This window comes from Rhinolophus sinicus, linkage group LG01, assembly GCF_036562045.2.
Source record: "Rhinolophus sinicus isolate RSC01 linkage group LG01, ASM3656204v1, whole genome shotgun sequence".
NCBI lineage: Eukaryota > Metazoa > Chordata > Mammalia > Chiroptera > Rhinolophidae > Rhinolophus > Rhinolophus sinicus.
The window spans coordinates 74,890,360-74,911,200 of NC_133751.1; the positions used below are offsets into that span (position 1 = coordinate 74,890,360).

The window sequence follows — 20,841 nt, forward strand, 5'->3', positions numbered from 1 at the left end:
CATAGTATTTATCTTCGCATTCCTTCTTAATGTTTCAGCAAAATTAAACAGGCTAAACCATTGACTCTTCAAATACAGACAGCTCAAAATCTAAGACTCATTTTAATGTTGAAATTAATGAAAACAAGTTAAATAGCCTTGCTTAGGTCAAAAATTCTCCAGCAAATCTGGGGATCATTATTGTATGTAAGTGAGTGAGGGGGGGATATGATTTCAATTCTTGCCTTACATTATCTTGTCAAAAATTAGTATAAATCAGCATGAATTTCCTTCTTAAATAATGAAACTTACATGTTTTTAATGATGAACTCTAATAGAAGTTACAACAATGAAATATAATCAGCTCTTTTTTAGTATTTACAATTTTAGCATTATGATAGCAATTCAAATTTTATGGATTTGTCAGTGAAATTCATATGTTTGATTTTGAATTTATGGAAAATCTGAATATGTATGGGTTCACTTTTCGTAGTTAAAAGTAAATATTTATGAAGTACCAGCTAAATGGCAGGCAGTGTTCTTAGTACGATGTTTGTGTTAGAAGATAAAATTCAAGCAGGATGAATAAGACAAGGTCTCTGCCCTCAAATAAACCTCCAGTAGTACCTTTGGAGATCTTGGCAGACATAAAAGTAAGTAATATGAGAGAGGAAAACAGAGGAGCCTGAGATGGAAGTAGTGGCTAAATAAATTATCAGTGAACCAAAGATTGCATAGGTAATATTCATCTACTCAAAACAGGAAGCAGTTCTATAGATTTAAAACCATGTATTACTAATTTTAAACCAGTTAAGTTTATGGTCCTAACAATTTAGTACATAGCATCGAGAAAATCTTTTTCTGCCTTTAGTTCCAGTTAATAAATATCATTAGAAGTAGTGAAATTAAATAATTTGTCTACAATTTATGTTTTCAGATTGCCCCCTCTCTGACTGCAAAGGTGCTAAAAAATAAAATCACATTTTACTCTGTGTTCAAACCTTAATAATAGCACAGTTTTTAACAATTGAATTTACTATTCAGTGAGCCAATTAACAACAGTGATTTTTAACATGATGCCCATGTAGTATCATTTTTTAAAAGCACCTATATACAGGAGATTTCAGATAACATGAATTCATTTAATCTTCACAAATCCAAAATGTAAGGCCATTTTATAGATTATGTCTGCCTACTACTCAGAGACATTAATTGATTTGAAATATTCTTAATAGACAAAATTCAACCACCTGCTTTTTTTTACTTTTACAACAGTTTGTATTCATTGTACAGGAAAAATTGGGATAGAAAATAAAAATTAGCAGCAGTTCTACCAACAATTTTATAATTAAAAAGGATCTAAAAAATATAAAACTACATAGTAGTCTGTATTAGAAAGTAGTCTAGGAATAAATGAGAAGAGCATATTTGAGCAAGTGATAAATAGAAAATATTCAGGCAGATCAAAAAATGGTTAATGTCAGTCTTGAAATTAGTTTTCTAATTTTTTTCAAAAACTGTGATCTTTATAGAGAATTTCTAGAATTTGTTCTTCAGCTAACTGGCAGAGACAATCATTCTAATTTGAAAATTACCATTATTTTCAAGATCCCTTTTTTGATCCAGCAAGTGGTCAAGTTCCTTTGCCTCCTGCAAGGAGATTACCAGGTGAAAATGTCAAATCCAATAGAACATCACAAGACTATGATCAGCTTCCTTCATCTTCAGGTGAGTTGGCTAATAATAGTAATAATAATACCTTACGTTTGTATAGTGCTTTTTGGAGTACCTTTCTATTCATTATACCATTTAATGAGCACTGCCAGACTAAAAGTACTTTTATCACTTTGCAAATGCTTATAAAGCTTGTATTTTGAGAGTGCCTACAAAATTGCCTCATAGAAAAGAGACAATACAAGTCATACTATAATCATTAAATGAAATGCTGCTGCTCTGCTTCTTCAGCAGGCTTTCCCCGACCACCATATCTAAACTAGCTTCCCCACCACCTTACACAGTTATGTTCTTTCCCCTTCTTGGGCTTTAGTTTTCTGTACAGCCTGCACTGCTGCCTGAAATTTTGTTCACTTATTTGCTTGATTGTCTATCTCTTCTGCTAGAGTATTAATGCTTTGAAGATAAGACTGTTTGGTTCTCTGCTGTATCCCCATGTGTCTAGAAAAATGCCTAGGATGTGTTTTTTGGATGAGTAGAAGGAAGGAAGAGTTACTGATGTGTGTGTTATGCAGAACATACACATCTTTTGAGCAATAGGAACAGTATTTCATCTCATAATTGTAAACATCAGAAGTTTTTCCTATGCAGATATTGTTTACCATTTCAAGATTTTTGTTTTTTTTATTTTTAGGGTCAAACCTCAGTTCGCAGAAGAGTTGTTAATAGTGATACCCCTATGTCTTGTAACTTCTGAATCAAAATAATGAGCTGTTTTCAGAATTCTCAACACAGTAGTTCTTACATACTTGATGACATGCATGGGAGATGCTGAAATCCCTCTATAGTTTTATAAGTTTTAACACTTTCTCAGGAAAGCATAGAAAATTTTATTAGCCTTTTCAAATTTTGGTCCATGCCATCTTACCAATTTATTTCTAGTGATTCCAAGATTTCCATGGGTAGCCAATGAAATACTGTAGTTCAAGTCAAAAGGATAGAATTCCATATTGATAAAAAAATGTGAAAGTCAAGATGGAGAGACAATATCTGACAGTCTCTTTGTAAATGAAGGAAGCAAATCCCTTAAGAAAATAATGTTAAAATACAACTTTAAGAAGAGTACCATGACTGATTTAAAATAATATTCAGTACCAAAAACTCTGGATTAAAAGAAACATTTACTCAAGTTATGGGAAGAGTTGTGGCCAAAATGCTCTATTTTCACAGCTTCTTTGCAGTTCGCTCCATAATATGTGAATGCTGTAGAGCCCAGAGGAACATCATTCACATATGGTTTCAAGTGGTAGGAATTCCGATTTAGCATTACACTGGAAATTTTAAGGACAAACCTTGAGTCACAGACCTTGTTGAAATATTCCCAAATAGGCATTTACCAGAAGCCTGAACTGGCTTTTACTTGAGTGATAAAATAGTCCGGATTATTACTCTGAGACCTTTAACTAACTGTAACATCAAATATTTATTTCAACCTACTCCCTGAACTCTCTTTACAAACATAGTCAAACCACAGAAAATAAGATACATTTTCCAACAAGATATTTGCTCACATGCATGCAGCTCCCAGGGCTCCCACGCTGTCCACATGTTTATTTCACACCAACAGAGGGACTGGGTTTGCCTTCTGGATTAGGTCTTTCCATCAAAAACTTGACAGCAGATGCTATGTGCCTTTAGGATTCTAATAGCCCTGTTTTGCAGTAATGTGTTTTTATTAGGTTGGTGCAAAAGTAATTGCAGTTTAAAAGGTTAAAAAGTGCAAAAGCCACAATTAATTTTGCACCAACCTAATATTAAGGCGTTTTTAAGATGACCCTTGAGGACTCTGATAAAATTACTGAACATTATAAATTCAATTTCTCTTGGTTTTATTATGATCTAAATGACTGATAGTGACTTATTTATCAACTTTCTATGAAAAGACTTTCTAAATAATTTAAAAATATAATTTGATTTAAATATACTTTCCTTATCCTCTTATCTAAGAAGGATGTGTACATGTATATGTATCTACATATACAAAGACCCTTCCAAATGTTTAATCCTCTCCCCCTAAAAGTTGTTTAGATGTAATAATTGATGTTTAATGATATGAATATATCATAATGATAATCAGAAATAGGTGGATTTACATATATCTGTATATGGGGCATTTTTTTGCTGGTAATCTGCTTATTTCTTCATGTGAATATACTGTTTATATGGTGTTCATGTCTATTACTACCTATGTTTGAGTTTTTACACATTTTACAGTTAGGTTTTCTCTCTCTTGTTGTAAGATATAATGTACTACAGTTTGAATACTATTCTTTAAAAACCCAGGGAATCCAGCTTCTAGTCGAATAACAGTCATAATGATGATGTGTATGTGTGTGTACTCATGCTGGTGAAGTGCATCCTTAGCGCTTGAGATTTTTCATATGCATAGTGTTTAGAGGGCAGTTCAAGGTAACACTTGAAAATAATGCTAGATTTTCAGCTAGAATTTTAGCACATAACTTGTATTAACTGTGCTTGTAACTGATAAAAGATCTTATTGCCAAATACACCGACAAAATAAGGGAGGCCTCATTATAAAAGCAATTAATTCCAATGCTACTTTTTCTGTACTAGCTTAAAGGAAAAATAATTGAGTATTGAATGAACTTTATATTAATACCACATATTCTATAGTTATCTCCATTAAGATCTCAATTGGAAATCATAGATTCACTTCACACAAGGGTTGGAATTGGGTGCTGTATTACTGACATGATGTTTTAAGATATTGTGTTTCAACAAAGGAAATTCCCTGTTATAGTTTTCAAGTTCATTTACCTGAAATGTTTTTTCTTGCCACAGTATATGTGAGGATTTATGTATTTATTTGTAATTTAGTGAAAAGTATGTATTGAAACATGTCCTTCTAAAATTAGATAGTGTATCCATAGTGGCAACAATTCAAGTTTATAACATAAATGAATTCCAAATCAATTGATCCAACTTAGAATAACAAAATCATAATGATGATGTGTTTGAGATTTCTTTTGATCAGTTAAATTTGTGTTTTATTTTAATTCTCAGACATAGTTGAGAAAATCAGTATTCTAAGACTCTTGATGTCACTTGATCCCAAGTGTTATCACTGAAATACTAAATAAGTTTAGAGATTATGTAGAAAACAATCGTTTTTAAAATTGGTTAAGCACATACTGTGGGCCAAATGCTATGCTAAGTATTTTAAATATATATATTATCTTCCTCTATATAAGCTTTACATAACAATTTATATAGTTATAAAGTGTAACTAGGAAGTGCAGATAAATCCAAAAAGGCCCACAACAAGATACATCATAATGAAAATGCCAGAGATTAAAGACAAAGACAGTATGTTAAAAGTAGCAAGAGAGGGGCCGGCCCGGTGGCTCAGGCGGTTAGAGCTCCGTGCTCCTAACTCCGAAGGCTGCCGGTTCGATTCCCACATGGGCCAGTGGGCTCTCAACCACAAGGTTGCCAGTTCAATTCCTCGAGTCCCGCAAGGGATGGTGGGCTCTGCCCCCTGCAACTAAGATTGAACACGGCACCTTGAGCTGAGCTGCCTCCCGGATGGCTCAGTTGGTTGGAGCCTGTCCTCTCAACCACAAGGTTGCCGGTTCGACTCCCGCAAGGGATGGTGGGCTGTGCCCCCTGCAACTAGCAACGGCAACTGGACCTGGAGCTGAGCTGCGCCCTCCACAACTAAGACTGAAAGAACAACAACTTGAAGCTGAACAGAACCCCCCACAACTAAGATTGAAAGGACAACAATTTGACCATTGTTCCCCAATAAAGTCCTGTTCCCCTTCCCCAATAAACTCTTAAAAAAAAAAAAAAAAAGTAGCAAGAGAAAAGCAATTAGTCTTATGGGACCTCCTTATATATAACTGTCAGCTGATTTTTCAGCAAAGTTTGCAGGACAGAAGGGAGTGACACAAAATATTCAAAGTATAAAACAGTAAAGGTCTATAACAAAGATTACTCTATCCAGCAAGGCTGTCATTTATTATAGAACCAAAGGAGAGAGAAATAATTTCCCAGACAAGTAAAAGCTAAAAGGGTTCATCACCATTAAACCATTATTACAAGAAATGTTAAAGGGACTTCTTTAAAAAACTATCAGAAATAGGAATAAGAACATATAGGAAAGAAAAAAATTTCTCATTGACAAATTCTCACCTAGTGAAAGCAGTGGATTAACCAACTATAAAGCTAGTGCAAAAGTTAAATCACAAAAGTAGGAAGATCATGTCGAATTACAACAATAAATTAAGTGATACAAACACATACACAAAAAAGTAAAAAATAATAAAACAGACTGGAAAGGGTTTGTAAAAATGGTAGTGATTTTAGACTGTCTTCAAACTTAAGCAACCATCAACTTAAACTGCTAGAACCGTAGCTTCACATATGAAGCGCGTGCTAACCACCAACCAAAAATCTACAAGAGATACACAAGAAATACAGAGAAAGGAATCCAAACACACTATAGAAAGTCATCAACATAAAAAGAATAAGAAAGGAAGAGAAAAGAACTACAAAAACAATCAGAAAACAATAAAATAGCAATAACTGTCAATAAATTTAATGTAAATAGACTAAATGCTCCACTCTAAAGACACAGCGTGGCTGAATGGATAAAATAACAGGATCCGTACATAACAGTATGCTGCCTATAAGGGACCCACTTCAAATGAAAAACACACACACAGATTGAAAGGGATGGAAAAAGTTATTTCATGCGAATGGAAATGAAAAACAAACTGGGGTGGCAATACTTGTATCAGACAAAATAGACTTGAAAACAATGGCTATAGCAAGAGACAAAGTAGGGCATTCTTAGTGATAAGGGAATCAATCCAACAAGAGGATGTAACCCAACATAGGAATAGAATACCTAAATACATAAAGCAAATATTGATGGCCATGAGGGAGAGAGCCACAGTAAAAGAGTAATAGGGACTTTAACACCTCTTCGACATCAATGGACAGATCATGCAGACAAAAAATCAACAAGGAGAGAGTGGCGTTAAATGACACATTAGAACAGAGGACTTAACTGATAATTTTAGGACATTTTACCCCAAAGAAGCAGAATATGTATTTTCTTTCAAGTGCACACAGACCCTTTTCTAGGATAGACCATATGTTAGGTCACAAAATAAGTCTCCATAATTTTAAGAAGACCGAAATCCCATCAAGCATCTTCTTTGATCACAATGGTATGAAACTAAAATTCAGTTACAGAAAGAAAACTGAAAAATATACAAACTTCTGGAGGATAAATAATGTTCTACTAAGCAGTGAATGGGTTAACAATGGGATCAAGGAAGAAGAAATCAATAGATATCTGGAGACAAATGAAAATGAAAACACAACAACCCAAAATCGATGGAACACACCCAAAGCAGTTTTGGAGAGAAATTCATAGCAATACAGGCCTACCTCAAGAAACAAAAATCCCAAATAATCTAACCTTACACCTACCTAAAAGAACTAGATAAAAAGACCAAACAAAGCCCAAAGTGAGCAGAAGGAAGGAAATAATAAAGATCAGAGTAGAAATAAATGAAAGAGTCTTTAAAAAACAAAACAAAAAAACAAACAAACAAAAAAAAAACAGTAAAGATCAATGAAACCAAGACTTGTTCTTTGAAAACACTAATAAAATTGATACACCTTAGTCAGACTCATCAAGAAAAATAGAGAGAGGGTCCAAATAAATAAAATGAGAAATGAAAAGAAGTGACAACTGACACCACAGAAATACAAAGGATTATAAGAAAATACTGTGAACAGTTAATTATATGCCAACACATTGGACAACCTGGAAGAAATGGATAAATTCTAGAAACAGAATCTTCCAAGGCTGAATCAGGAAGAAACAGAAGATCTGAACAAACCAGTAACTCCTAACAGAATCGAATCAGTAATCAAAAAAATCCCAACAAACCTGGACCCAATGGGTTCACAGGTAGATTTTACCAAACAGTCAATGAATAATAAATACCTATTCTTCACAAACTATTCTAAAAAATTGAACAGGGAAGGCTCCCAAACTCATTTATGAGGCCAGCCTCAGCCTCATACCAAAACCAGACAAAGACACTGAACAAAAAGAGACAAAAAAAGAAAAAAAATTTATAGGCCCATATACCCGATGAACACAAATGTAGAAATCCTCAACAAAATATTAGCAAACTGCATCCAACAGTACGTTAAAATAATCATACACCATGATCAAGTGGGATTTATTCTTGGCATGCAAGGCTGATTTAATATCCACAAATCATTAACATGATACACCAGGTAATAAAAATGAAGGATAAAAATCAGATGATGATATCAATAGATACAGAAAAAGCATTTGACAAAATCCAACATACTTGCTTAACAAAAACTCTCAGCAAAGTGGGGTTAGAGGGAACATACCTCAACGTAATAAAGGCATATATACAATTCCACAGCTAACATATTCAACAGTGAAAAGATGAAAGCTTTTTCTCTTAAGATCAAGCACAAGACTAGGATGCCCACTGCCTTCTTTATTCAACGTAGTATTGGAAGTCCTAGTCCCAGCAATCTGACAAGAGAAGAAATTGACATCCAAATTGGAGAAGATCTAAAATTCATTTGCAAATGAAATGATACTCTATATAAAGAACCCTCAAGATTCCGCCAAAATCTATTAGAAATAATAAGTAAGTTCAGTAAAGTATCAGAATACAAAATGAATATTCAGAAATCTGTTGCATTTTTATACGTCAATAATTATCAGAGAATTTAGGAAAACAATCCCATTTACAATTGCATCGAAAACAAAGTACCTAGGAATAAATTTAACCATGACCTGTACTCAGAAAACTGTAAGACACTGAAGAAAAATCGAAGATACAAATAAATGGAAGCATGTACTGTGCTAATGGATGGGAAGAATTAATATTGTTAAAATGTCCATACTACCTAAAGCAATCTACCAATTCAGTGCAATCTCTTTCAAAATACCAATGACATTTTTCACAGAACTAGAATAGATACTCCTCAAATTTATATGGAAGCAAAAAAGCCACAGACCAAGAAGAAAAAAGAACAAAGTTGGAGACATCATGCTATCTGGTAGCAAACTCTGCAGTATGACCAAAACAGCATGATACTGGCATAAAAATAAACACATAGATCAATGGAACTGAAAAGAGAGACCAGAAATAAACCCACTCCTATATGGTCAATTAATCTGTGAGAAAGGAGACATGAATATACAATGGGGTAAAGACAGTCTCTTCAATAAATGGTGTTGGGGACACCAAATAGATACATACAAACAAATGAAACTATCAATTTCTACACCATATACAACAATACACTCTTGTATATTTAATAGATGGATTTAAGACTTAAATGTAAGACCTGAAACCATAAAACTCCTAGAGGAAAACATAGGTAGTAAACTCTTTGACACTGCTCTTAGTAATTTTTTTTTTAATAGTCTCCTCGGGCTAGGGAAACAAAGTAATAAACAAATAGGACTACATCAGACTAAAAGGTTTCTGCACAGTGAAGGAAACCATCAAAAAAATGGACAACCTACTGAATGGGAGAAGATACTCGCTGATGATCCATCTGAGAAGGGGTTAATATCCAAAATATGTAAAGAATTCATACAAGTCAATACCAAAAGAACAAACAATCTGATTTTTTAAAAATGGGCAGAGTACATGAATAGACATTTCTCCAAAGAGGACTACAGATGGCCACTAGACACATGAAAGGAAGCTCAACATCACTAATCATCAGGGAAATGCCAATTAAAACCACAATGAGATATCACCTCACACCTGTAAGAATGGCTATCATCAGTAAATTAACAGATAACAACTGTTGGTGAGGATGTGGAGAAAAGGGAACCCTTAATGCACTGCTGGATTGTAAATTGCTGCAGCCACTATGGAAAATAGTATGGAGGTTCCTCAAAAAGTTAAAAATGGAACTACCCTATGACCCAACAATCCCACTTCTGAGTATTTGTCCGGAGAAATCCAAAACACTAATTTGAAAATATATGTGCACCCCTATGTTCATTGCAGCATCATTTACAGTAGCCAAGATATGGAAAGAACCTAAGTGTCCATCAGTATAGGAATGGATAAAGATTTGGCACATATATACAATGGAATATACTTGGCCAGAAAAAGAATAAAACCTTGCCATTTGTGACATGGACAGTATTATGCTAAGTGAAATAAGTCAGACAGAGAAACACAAATACATATTATTTCACTTACATGTGGAATCTAAAAAACAAACAGCAGCAAACTCATAGATGCAGGGAACAAATTGATGGTTTTCAGATAAGAGGTGGTTGGTGAGCTGTTTGAAGAGAGTCAAGGTGTTCAGAAATACAACTTGCCAGTTATGAAAACAGTCAGAGATGTGAAGTACAGCATAGGGAATATAGTCAATAATATTGTAATAACTATGTATGTTGTCAGATGTGTATCATACTTGTCTGGTTGATCACTTTGTAAGTTACATACATTTCTAATCACTATGTTGTACACCTGAAACTAATATAATATTGAATGTCAATTGTAATTGAAAAAAATTTTTTTCTTAATTGTACATGCATTTAACAATGATTGCTAAACTGATTTTGGAGATGCCCAATGATAAAATCAAATAAAGACAGTAGGAAAGGAATAGTTCCAATGACAAAGTGATGGGAGATGTTATTAGAATTGTGAAACTGTACTAGTGATCTCAAAACCTGAATTCTGATCATTTTTCACCTGACATTAGGAATCCACTCACTATGTGGCTTTCTATACTCTTTATAGCAGCAAAATCAATCTGCTTCTCCATCTTAGATCCTTGAGCTGATCAGACCTGGAAGATTAGGAGACAGAATCTAAGGCAATTTTTTTTTCTAAGTATGTAAGTAGTACATACACATTGTAGAATAAAAAGAATGGGGTGGGGGGGAAGTCACCTCTAACCTTGTCGTCTATAAGGAGCATTATTGCCACTTTACAGTACCTCCTTCTGTTTTCTCTTCAGTGTGTCAGTCCTGTCTCCATTCCATTTAACATAGTATCGGAAGTACCTTACATCATTAAATTTTTAAAATAAGTGTAATTTTAAATGATGGTATGATAGTCCATCATTTTTATGTATTCTCAAATACTATTTAATATTTTAAAAGTCAGTTTAAAAGTCAGTCTGTTTAAAAGTCATTTAAACAGAAACCCTAACTTTATATGCAAGAAAACTAACACATGAAATACCTTTGCTTTTGTCTAGAAACATAGAAACTTGGTGTTGTAGCTATTATAAATAAAACTTAATAAACATTAATAGAAATAGGAAAATGTATTCATCAGTATGATGACATTTGCTTATTAGACACATCTTTGAAAATAGGGACTAAAAAACATCAATAAATAAAACCCATCAAACGTTAGATAATGAAGGAAGTAATACCATGTTTCCCCGAAAATAAGACCTAGCTGGACAATCAGCTCTAATGCGTCTTTTGGAGCAAAAATTAATATAAGACCTGGTATATTATATTACTAATATTATATTATATTATATTATATTATATTATATTATATTATATTATATTAATTATATTATATTCTAGGTCTTATAGTAAAATAAGACTGAGTCTTATGTTAATTTTTGCTCCAAAAGATGCATGAGAGCTGATTATCCGGTTAGGTCTTATTTTCTGGGAAACTCAGTAAGGACCTCTTGTGGTAGAATAGTTTGTTAGCCACTGCAGTGGAAGTACCATCCACTCCTGGAGATGCAGACAGACAGCAGTGTGTCTCACCTTTTTTTTTTTCTTTTTCTTTTTTTAAATCATAGTCTGCCTAAGGGCCTTTTTAGGCCTTGCTTCCCCTATTCAATCCTGCCCCCCTGCAACAATGAAAGTTGAATGCCACACATATACTACATCTCTCTGTGGCCCTTAGGAGAGCCACAAACCCTGTTAGCATCTAAGATCTTTTTTGTCCGTCATGGACCTGTCGGGATGATACTGCCCTCATTTAGAATGCATTGCATAAAGTAGTCACTCGAGGCATTATTGTAACCATGCTTTCAGCAGGCTGATTCCCATGCCACCTAGGACTTTATGTCTCTTCTCTTTAAAGTTCAGAAAATGAAAATTGCATCCAGATTTACCCTTAAACCAGTGCTTCTCAAATCTTTCTCCACACCAGAGTTAACAACACAGGGACTAAGGCTTTAACTAAAAGTGAACAATCACATGTGTGAAATTGCTTCGACGTCTGTGTAATCTCAAAAATGTATGCAAATTTTGCATCGTATTCCTCAGTATGTCTGTATTCATTTCAATATTAAAAAATATTAGCATTCTCACACCCTTGAGTAAAACTGGTGCTCCAGGAAAATGTGCTATTTATATTAACATGTACTTACTTTGGTGTTGTTGCCTTTGATCATAGGAGTTTAAAAATACTAGAATAAATGCATGCCCTTCCAGTGTTTTTAAGGATGACATTTGGCCAGGTACAGAAATTCCCATAGAGCTGGTAAAATTCCGTAGTCATGCCGATGTATTACAAAATGACAATATAATAACTTTAGGGGAACTATGAGATAGTTGTATGTTGTTTCATTGCTGCCTTCTAGTTCCCACGTCCTAAAGTGAATAAGGAAGTGGTGTCTCCTACTTTTAGACACGGAGAAAGAACAAGTGGGGACAGTGAAGGCTGCCTCGTGAGCTTTGTGAAGACATGTATACAAAGAGGGATTGGTTTTAAGCTATTTGCTATAATGATCAGCATGCAAATGTTTTTGTTTTTCTTTAAAATGGCTTCATTATTCAGCTTTTAACATCTTGCTTGTTAATATCTTGCTTAAGCACTTTCTATAGAATTGGCACTAACAACAAATTCCATGTTTTTTCCTCTTCCATACTTCTCAGACATACCTCTTCATTTACAGTAATTGCTGTTTTGAGTATAGCAGTTATCACTGTGAATTCATTGTCCTTTTTGTTTAATGGTTTCCTCAGCACATACACTGAGCATACCATGAATTAATTTGCATACTTCCTGAGACAGGATGAATACCTCTAAAAATGGAAATGAAAAAGTAGATTTGGAAAGTGAGAATACTAAAAGTAAATTGCTTATCTCACGGTCCCTCAAAATCTTAGTAGCCAAACTGAGATGCATCTGACCAAAACAATCTAACAAAAAAATTAACATATTCCAAATTAAATATTCACTGATATGTAGAAACTTATATATAACTGGTGGCAAAAGTTACAACACAGATTCCATTTTACTTCCATTTGTAGGCTCTTAATACATGATACAGTTCAACTTCTAAGCACTTGTAAGATTCTGTAGAGATCTTAGCATCATTTTGGTGAAATAGATTTTGAATTAGGGCAATGAGGACTAAAATTAAATGAGCTAAGAGCTATGAATTCTGGATTTAAAGGAGGAATCTATCAAAAAAAGATAAATAGTTGCTTCAAGAAGGTTTTGGGGTTTTTTTTGCTTCAAGGTTTTTTTAAATATCTAAAAATGTCTTCAAAATCTGTCATGATTTCTTCTAGAGGTTGTTTAAATCATTTTCTCTAGTTGCTGTGTCAGATATATTTTGAATGCAAAAAAAATACCAGTTCCAGGATAAGAGAGATATTTTCATTACTCTAACTAGAATTTTGATTTGATCATAATGTGTGTGTGTATCCCTGGTAACTTAGGTTATGTGTACTATTTATTTTTTTCCAAGTAAAGAATAGCTTTCTCTTAAATAAAATTAGCCATCTAAATTCCACTGCATTTGGCGAGTATTAATTATAGTAGCCTCACAGGTAGGTATGTTTTTTGGGGTTTTTAATAGGTGCCATCTTTTTAAATGTCATCTACCAAGATCAAAGATACATGTGTTTATTAATAATCTAAAATCTTTAAGTCCTGAGACTTCATGACGGTTATATTTGATGTGTCTCTGGCTTCCAGAGTACCCTCCCATGTCAGTAGTGTGTATACATAGCTGTGCTTTTCACACATGCTTCACATTTATGTGCCCTTCTCAGTATTTTGGACAGAAACAAAATAACATTAGCAAACCTCAGAAAATTTCCAGCAGATTACAAGAAATTTAAGACTTATATTTAGGTCTAGATTCTTTTCTTACGGAAATCAGAATAGATGAGATTTCAGTGTATTGATTCTGTGGGAATTGATTAAGGAAAGGCTTGCTAGAATTTCTGATAGTTTTTTGGAAATGATTAGAAGCAAAGTATAATTTATTGTCCATCTCTGCATGACAAAATGGAAAGACTTAATAGAAAACTGGAACCTCAAAACCTGGTAAAAAAAGGAAATTTAGCAGACCATAATAATTTGAGATGTTCAGTTACAAATGCAAGAAAAAATACAGACTTAACAAGAACCAGGAATTAATATGTTCTTGTGTATGAGCATAATTTAATAAGTTTTATCTACCACCATATTTTTTTTTCCGAACTGGGCATTATCCTATAAGAAATAAAAAAAATAAGTAAAAGTAAGACTATTTTCCAATTTGGTGTAAAAAAGCATTTTTATCCTGGATGCTTTTATTTTATGCATAGTGTATTGATACTGCTAGAATTGTGACTAGAATGATGTTTTTTTACCAGTTGGCATTTCATAGAAAAATTGCATACTTAGAAAAACATGAAATAATGCATCCGATAACTTTTTATGATTTAGATTTGATTATTAGTGAAAATACCCATTTACAGTATCTCCTGAAACTAATGGGAGATGTGGCAAGGCAGCAGAGACCGGGAGGGACAGGAGTCAGGAGGCATTTGGATTCTGGCCTCACCTTCCTCATTTATTAATACTTATCTGTGTCCTTGGATTTATCATTTGGCATTTGTCTGTGGTCTTAAGAAAAATATTAAATAAATGTTGATGTCTACATAGTCTTACGGTATTTCATGGCATAAATTTGATAATTTTAGTTTTATGTCAGAAGCCTAGATTTTTAAAAATATTAAAGTACCAAATCAGACATAAGGAAATCCATGATAAAAATGCCCTCTCAAATTACTAGCCCGTGACCTGGTGATGTGTATGGGGTGATGGCCTGTAATGAATTTTCTTTACTCTTAATAAGACTATCTTCCATTCATGGGCACTAATGTCATTTGATTTAACTCTGAGAGACTATTATCCTGAGGGGGCTGATCTGGAACCCATCTGGCCCCTGCTCTTGTTTCTGCCGACTTTGCTTTTTCTCAAGCAAGACTTCCCATGTTGGAATCTGGATAAAGTATTTGAGCAAAGCACTTCTTGTTCAGCCCAGCGACTAACAGTAGACTCGAAGCATCTACTCTTTTCTTTTTTCCCCCAACCTTGGTATCAGTAAGGCATCATTTTACAGCATTATTAACTTGAAAAAAATCAGAAAGGCAGAAACACTACAAAGCATGATTCTCAGCAGTTCTGCGGTGACATGGGTGGGTTGGAGGGTCTGGAGCAGGTGTTCTGCCAGGAGTATCTATGAGCTTGTAACAGAGTTTCTTCCCAAGCAAGTTCCTCCACCTGGTAAGTAAGTCTGAGCTGTAGTGCCAGCGTGAAAACCTTTCTTTTTCAGACAGGTTTTATTGTTTTCTTCTGTATCTCATTCCATATGTCTCGAAGAGTAATATGCGGAATTGGGGATACATTTGTGTTAATTTATCAAAGTTCCAACACATTCTATCTCAGTTTTCTAATGTTCAAAATGAGGACAATATAACCAACCCTACAATAGTATATAAAAACGTAAAAAGGATTTATTTGTAGAGATAATGAAAAAGAGGTTTTCATATAAAATGAGATCATACTAGTTATTATGTCTATTTTAATCTCATTATGTAAATGATATTTCTCTTTAAAATCTAAACAGATGGTTCACAAGCACCAGCTAGACCTCCTAAACCACGACCCCGCAGGACTGCACCGGAAATCCACCACAGAAAACCCCATGGGCCTGAGGCGGCACTGGAAAACGTTGATGCAAAAATTGCAAAACTAATGGGAGAGGGTTATGCCTTTGAAGAGGTGAAGAGAGCCTTAGAGATAGCCCAGAATAATGTTGAGGTGGCCCGTAGCATCCTCCGAGAATTTGCCTTCCCGCCTCCAGTCTCCCCGCGTCTAAACCTATAGCAGCCAGGAGCATAGACACCCAGGTGTAGAGCTATCGGTGAATATTCCAGGACTATGGAAAGGAGAGAAGTACAGTGGAATTCAGCAGAGAGGGTGTCTCCTCCTCACGTGGCATCTTGACCGAAAGAGGCTTGGAAAGGCTGCTTCTCAGAAGACAGCTGCTTGCTCAGGATGTCAGCAGCTGCGGCTTCCTTACTTTTGCTAGCCATACGTTTAAATCAGGGTCGAACTGACAAAAATAATTTAAAGACGTTTACTTCCCTTGAACTTTGAATCTGTGAAATGCTTTTCCTTGTTTACAAGTTGACAAAGTTGCAGTTTGTTTTGAGTTTTGTTTTTGGTTTTTTGGGTGGTTTTTCTGTTTGTTTGTTTGTTGTTGTTGTTTTTTGATACTTGTACTGTGTTCTTGACAGACCCTTTGTAGAGTGGTCAGGTCTGCTGTAACATTTCCCACCAACTCCCTTGCTGTCCACGTCAACAGCTGAATCACGTTCATTTCATTTTGATCTCACCCATCACACCCCCATCCCGCCACCCAGGTCCAATTCCATTTCTCCCATTTACAAGATGCTTTAAGGGTTCTGATTTTCAACGTATCAAACTAATGCAAAAAAAAAAAATGTGTGGCCTTCACTACTGAGTCTTTTTTGGAAACCATTGCTTTTGAGAGATGGGGAAAATCTGAATGTATAAAGCATTTTTTTTTGTCAGTGAACTGCCTTTTGTAAGAGGTTTTCATATAATATAGAGGAGCTTCCCTTTTTAGTGTAAGTTTGGGGATCTTTTATCTTCCATATTCTCATCTTTGTCATCCCAGGGGTGTCACGACTGTAAAAACCTAAAATATTAGAAAGCAACTACTGCAGATGTGGGAGAAATACACTTGCACATGACTATGCCTTTTAAAGTTATATAATGAGGTCCCGTGTGCCTGCATTACTTTAAGGATAGTGAATAAGAGGGCCGTCTCCCTGAAGTATATTAATAATTTTCAAATAAAATTATGGTCAGACCTCTTCTAAAGTAGAATAGAGTTCATTTCCTATTTGAGTGATTACTCAGGTCCCTAACAGGTTTAGGAACCAGTTCATATTGCAGCAGAAACATTAAATCTTTGATGCACTGTTAAGTGCTAACGCTACTGTGGCAATGTTTGTTTTGCAAAATTCTTAATTTTCTCTCTGCCATCAAATTACAGTTCCTATTTAATTTTTAGATTCTCTCATTGCTTCACATAGCTCCATCTAGTCAGGTGAAAGAAATTTATATAGTTTTGCCTTTTTTGCAAAATGGAGGTTGGTTCTTCAGAAACCGTGTTAATACTTTTAATAAATCTACAAATATTTATTGAGCATCTGTGATGTGCTCGGCGCTGTTTTTAAAGCACAAACTGCCGCAAGCTGAGTTCAATATGTTTTGTAATTCTTTATCTGCACTTTCAATGGTAAAGTCTCTGATGAACAAAACCTGGAAGGTTTCCACCAAAGCTTCAGAATTTTCAGGCAGTTTTTGCTTTTCTTGTGAGAAGTTAGTGGAGGAATGAGACAAAACCAGGTCTGTATAAAATGTCTGCACCCACAGAAGGTGTTCTAAATATGGACTAATTGCAGGGTTGTGCATGTTTCTGCCACTCCTTCCTTCACACGCAGTGTGATATAAAAAGATACATCTGATAGTGAGCCTCTCTTCAGGACTTCACAGGACATGACCAAACATCCATCAGATCCCACAAAAAGTAGTGCTGTTCAAGACTTGTGTGGTCGCCACGTTAACCTGGGAGGGGAACCGATGCATTCCTTTGCAAAGCGACACATGCCCTTGACAGTTTTGCTATAATGATACGAGGTACTTGAAGAGTCAGGTCTTGGATAGTTTGTGCTTGTGTTTTAATTTCTTCAGGTGAGTCTGAGCTGATTAATGTCCCTGGAAGGGAATTTTTAATTTGCCTTAGATGTTCTCCCTGTGAGTTAGAGATATGAGTGCAGTTTTGTTTGTTTTTTTTCACACATTTTAAAATTATATTGGCTAATTCTCCATTGCTTTATGAACTCCATGTTATGTCATCATGGTTTTTCACTTGTTTTATCAGTTTCTGATGTCACGTTGGAATAGCACTGTATATTTTGGCTTTTTTATGACTCGCTGATCACAGGTACAGTCTAAAAGCCAAAAGTTTCCACTTTATTTGATAACATTGTTATGACAGACTTAATAGATTATGGAATGGTGTAAAATACAAATGTTAGAAAGCAGTACACTGTTATTCAAACAGTTTTCAAATGATGTGTGAAAATTCTCCAGTGAGAATTAGAAGGATGATGATACAATAAATTTACACCTGAAAAATATTTTTAAATCTATTTTGCAAAGAACACCTACTAGCCTCCACCAAAATCTCTCTGCATCTTGTACTCAATGGCAACCATTAGTTTATCATTAAAAACAATGAATCAAACACTTGTACAGAATGGAACGGAAAGAGGGACTCTATCAAACACTGTCATGAAAAACCCATTGCTACCCATTACCTATGACTTACCAAACTCAAAGAAAAAAATTTAAGGAGATAATTAAAAATATTTTTCATTATAACAGTGACTGCCCATTAATGGTTGGAAATGATCCAGACTGGGTTTCACTGTAATCCAAAAAGTTAGACATTCCTCTCATTTGTCAAGACTGGGTAATACGATTATTTTTTAAGCCAGTATGTTATATAATCCCTAATAATTAAAACAAATCATGGCTAACATTAACCTCCCCCACCCTGCAACATGTCCTGGGAGTAGAAGTACTTATTGTCAATGACAGTCAAGTAAATGAATCTCCATAAACTTTTTCCCGCTTGATGTTGTCTGTAAGAGCCCAGCCAAATTTTCTGGAATTGAATCAGAGCAGTGCTTATTATGGTTAACTTGAACTCTTTCAACAAAGATGACCCTGTCCATTTCCCTTGCCCACATTGCAAATAATCTTCATAATAGAGCCCTAATTGCAACTTCCAACGTCCCATTTGTTAACATTTCACACAAAAGAATACTTGCAAAGATTTCATAATGTGAATTTTTTTTTCAGTTCCAGAAGCATTTTCTACAGTTTGGACATTATTTTTCCTTTCAGATTTTCAACTTGAAGCTTTAATTTGCACTGAACTATCTAACCTGGTTAAAATTTTGATTATTTTTCTTAAGCTGACAGATTTGGAAGCAAATTGCAGTATGTTTTCAACAATACAGGTACTGCCTGTTAACCTGGAATTTTAGTGCTTCTAGCAAAAGTTTCCAGAAAAAGACAGCAATAGAGTGAAGGGTTTTCTTCCCCATTACTATTTTATTTTTTTTAAATGCCTTTTTAAAACTTGTCTAATGTGGCAAAATAGTTATGTGTTCAATTAATTTATATTTTATGCATCCTTTTTCAATTCTGGTTATTATGTAAATTCAAGTACTTTATCTGTTCTTTTAAGGTATTTTATAAAATGAATTAACTAAATGCAGAGTTGGTATTTTATTTTTCAAATGAACACAACATTTCTTTCAGAGCATTTCTATGTTGTAATTTTTCTTCATGTTAAGCAAAAGACATTTAAGAGCTAACTGGACCAAATAATGCAAAGTACCCACCCCAGATGATTTATCAAATCCCAAAACCATATCATTTGAAGATATTTGCATAGTCAAGCTACTCCCATGTGTTAGAATTGAAAGTCAAAGTTATATTAAGGTTCCAAGTAGGAAATACCATATCTGGGAAAGGCTGAATGATGACATACCATATACTTGATAACTCCTAATCAGCAGTAACATCTGTTCTCTAAATTGATTTTTCTAATTTGTTACTGGCCAGTGTGTAGTGGGGAGAGAACAATGGAGATAACAATGTGAAGAACTACTTTTATATCAAGAACCATAACAGAATGTTGTGAAAGTAATGGTACATGCAAAATCCCATGCTTAGTAAAATTATACCCTTAAAGCACACACAATTAAATGGGAGATACACATTAGTAATTCCAATACAATAAATGCTGTACATAATTTATCGCACTGTAAGGGTATTGTGTGCTTACGGTATGTGTTTAAGAACTAACTTTTATTGGGCCCTTGATAACGCTGTTTCCCCGAAAATAAGACCCAGCCAGAAAACCAGCTCTAATGCGTCTTTTGGAACAAAGAGTAATATAAGACTTAGTATTTTATATTATTATATTGTATTTTACATTATATTACATTATATTATATTTATATCCGGTCTTATATGAATTTTTGCTCCAAAAGACGCATTAGAGCTGATCGTCCAGCTAGGTCTTATTTTCGGGGAAACACAGTATGTTCAAGGAACTTAGTATTAAAGCATTTTATTTAATCCTTTCAACAACCATCATGCCTCTTCGAGGACTATGGAAAGAAAGTAGGGTTGATGCATTCCTTCTGGAAAGTTTGACAAATGAAAGGCTGAACAGAGTCAGCCTAAAAGAGGAGCAAGGATTTTTTTCTTGCTAAGAAAGAACTTGGGGAGGTAAAACTTTTCAATCAGGAACAGTGCGCACGGTAACACTGTTATTTAGACAAAGGCAAGAAGCAGTGGGGCTGGAGGAACACAGAAGAGACTAGAGAGGGTCTGTCAGTGCCTAAAGTGGAAGGACAGTGCAAGCCACTCAAAGATCCTAGGAACCACAGGATTCAGAGTCACTGGCTGGAGGTCAGAGATGACAATAACTGACAATACTCAGGAATTAGGGTGTGCCTAGCAGGAAGAGTTGCCATGTCAAATGACAATTAGACAACAAGCTCTGGGAAATTTAATTTGCATGCCTTTTCTTTATGTCTGTCAACTGTTTAATTTTCAAGGGAAACTTGGGCAGTACTCTTAATTATCTATTTTTTTCTTCTTTTGATCCCTACTGACTACCCTCTTTTGGATCTGAATTATGACTCCCTAGAATTTTGAATACCCTCTAACTGAC

At 34.7% G+C, this 20,841-nt stretch overlaps 1 protein-coding gene across 9 annotated transcripts in view; it reads left to right on the top strand.

Moving 5' to 3' along the window:
• CBLB (Cbl proto-oncogene B) overlaps positions 1-19,367 on the top strand; it is a 211,434-nt gene extending 192,067 nt beyond the window's left edge. For 5 of the 9 annotated variants that reach the window (XM_019742954.2, XM_074332483.1, XM_074332489.1 and 2 more), the window contains exons 17-18: positions 1,588-1,707; positions 15,616-16,013. In XM_019742954.2, the coding sequence (XP_019598513.1) occupies positions 1,588-1,707; positions 15,616-15,875 (380 nt within the window). In that variant the 3' untranslated portion in view covers positions 15,876-16,013. Of the gene's footprint in view, positions 1-1,587; positions 1,708-15,615 lie in introns of all 9 variants that reach the window. The other 4 variants (XM_019742951.2, XM_019742952.2, XM_019742953.2 and 1 more) reach the window with 2 other exon arrangements.
• The last annotated feature ends 1,474 nt before the right edge of the window (positions 19,368-20,841 follow it).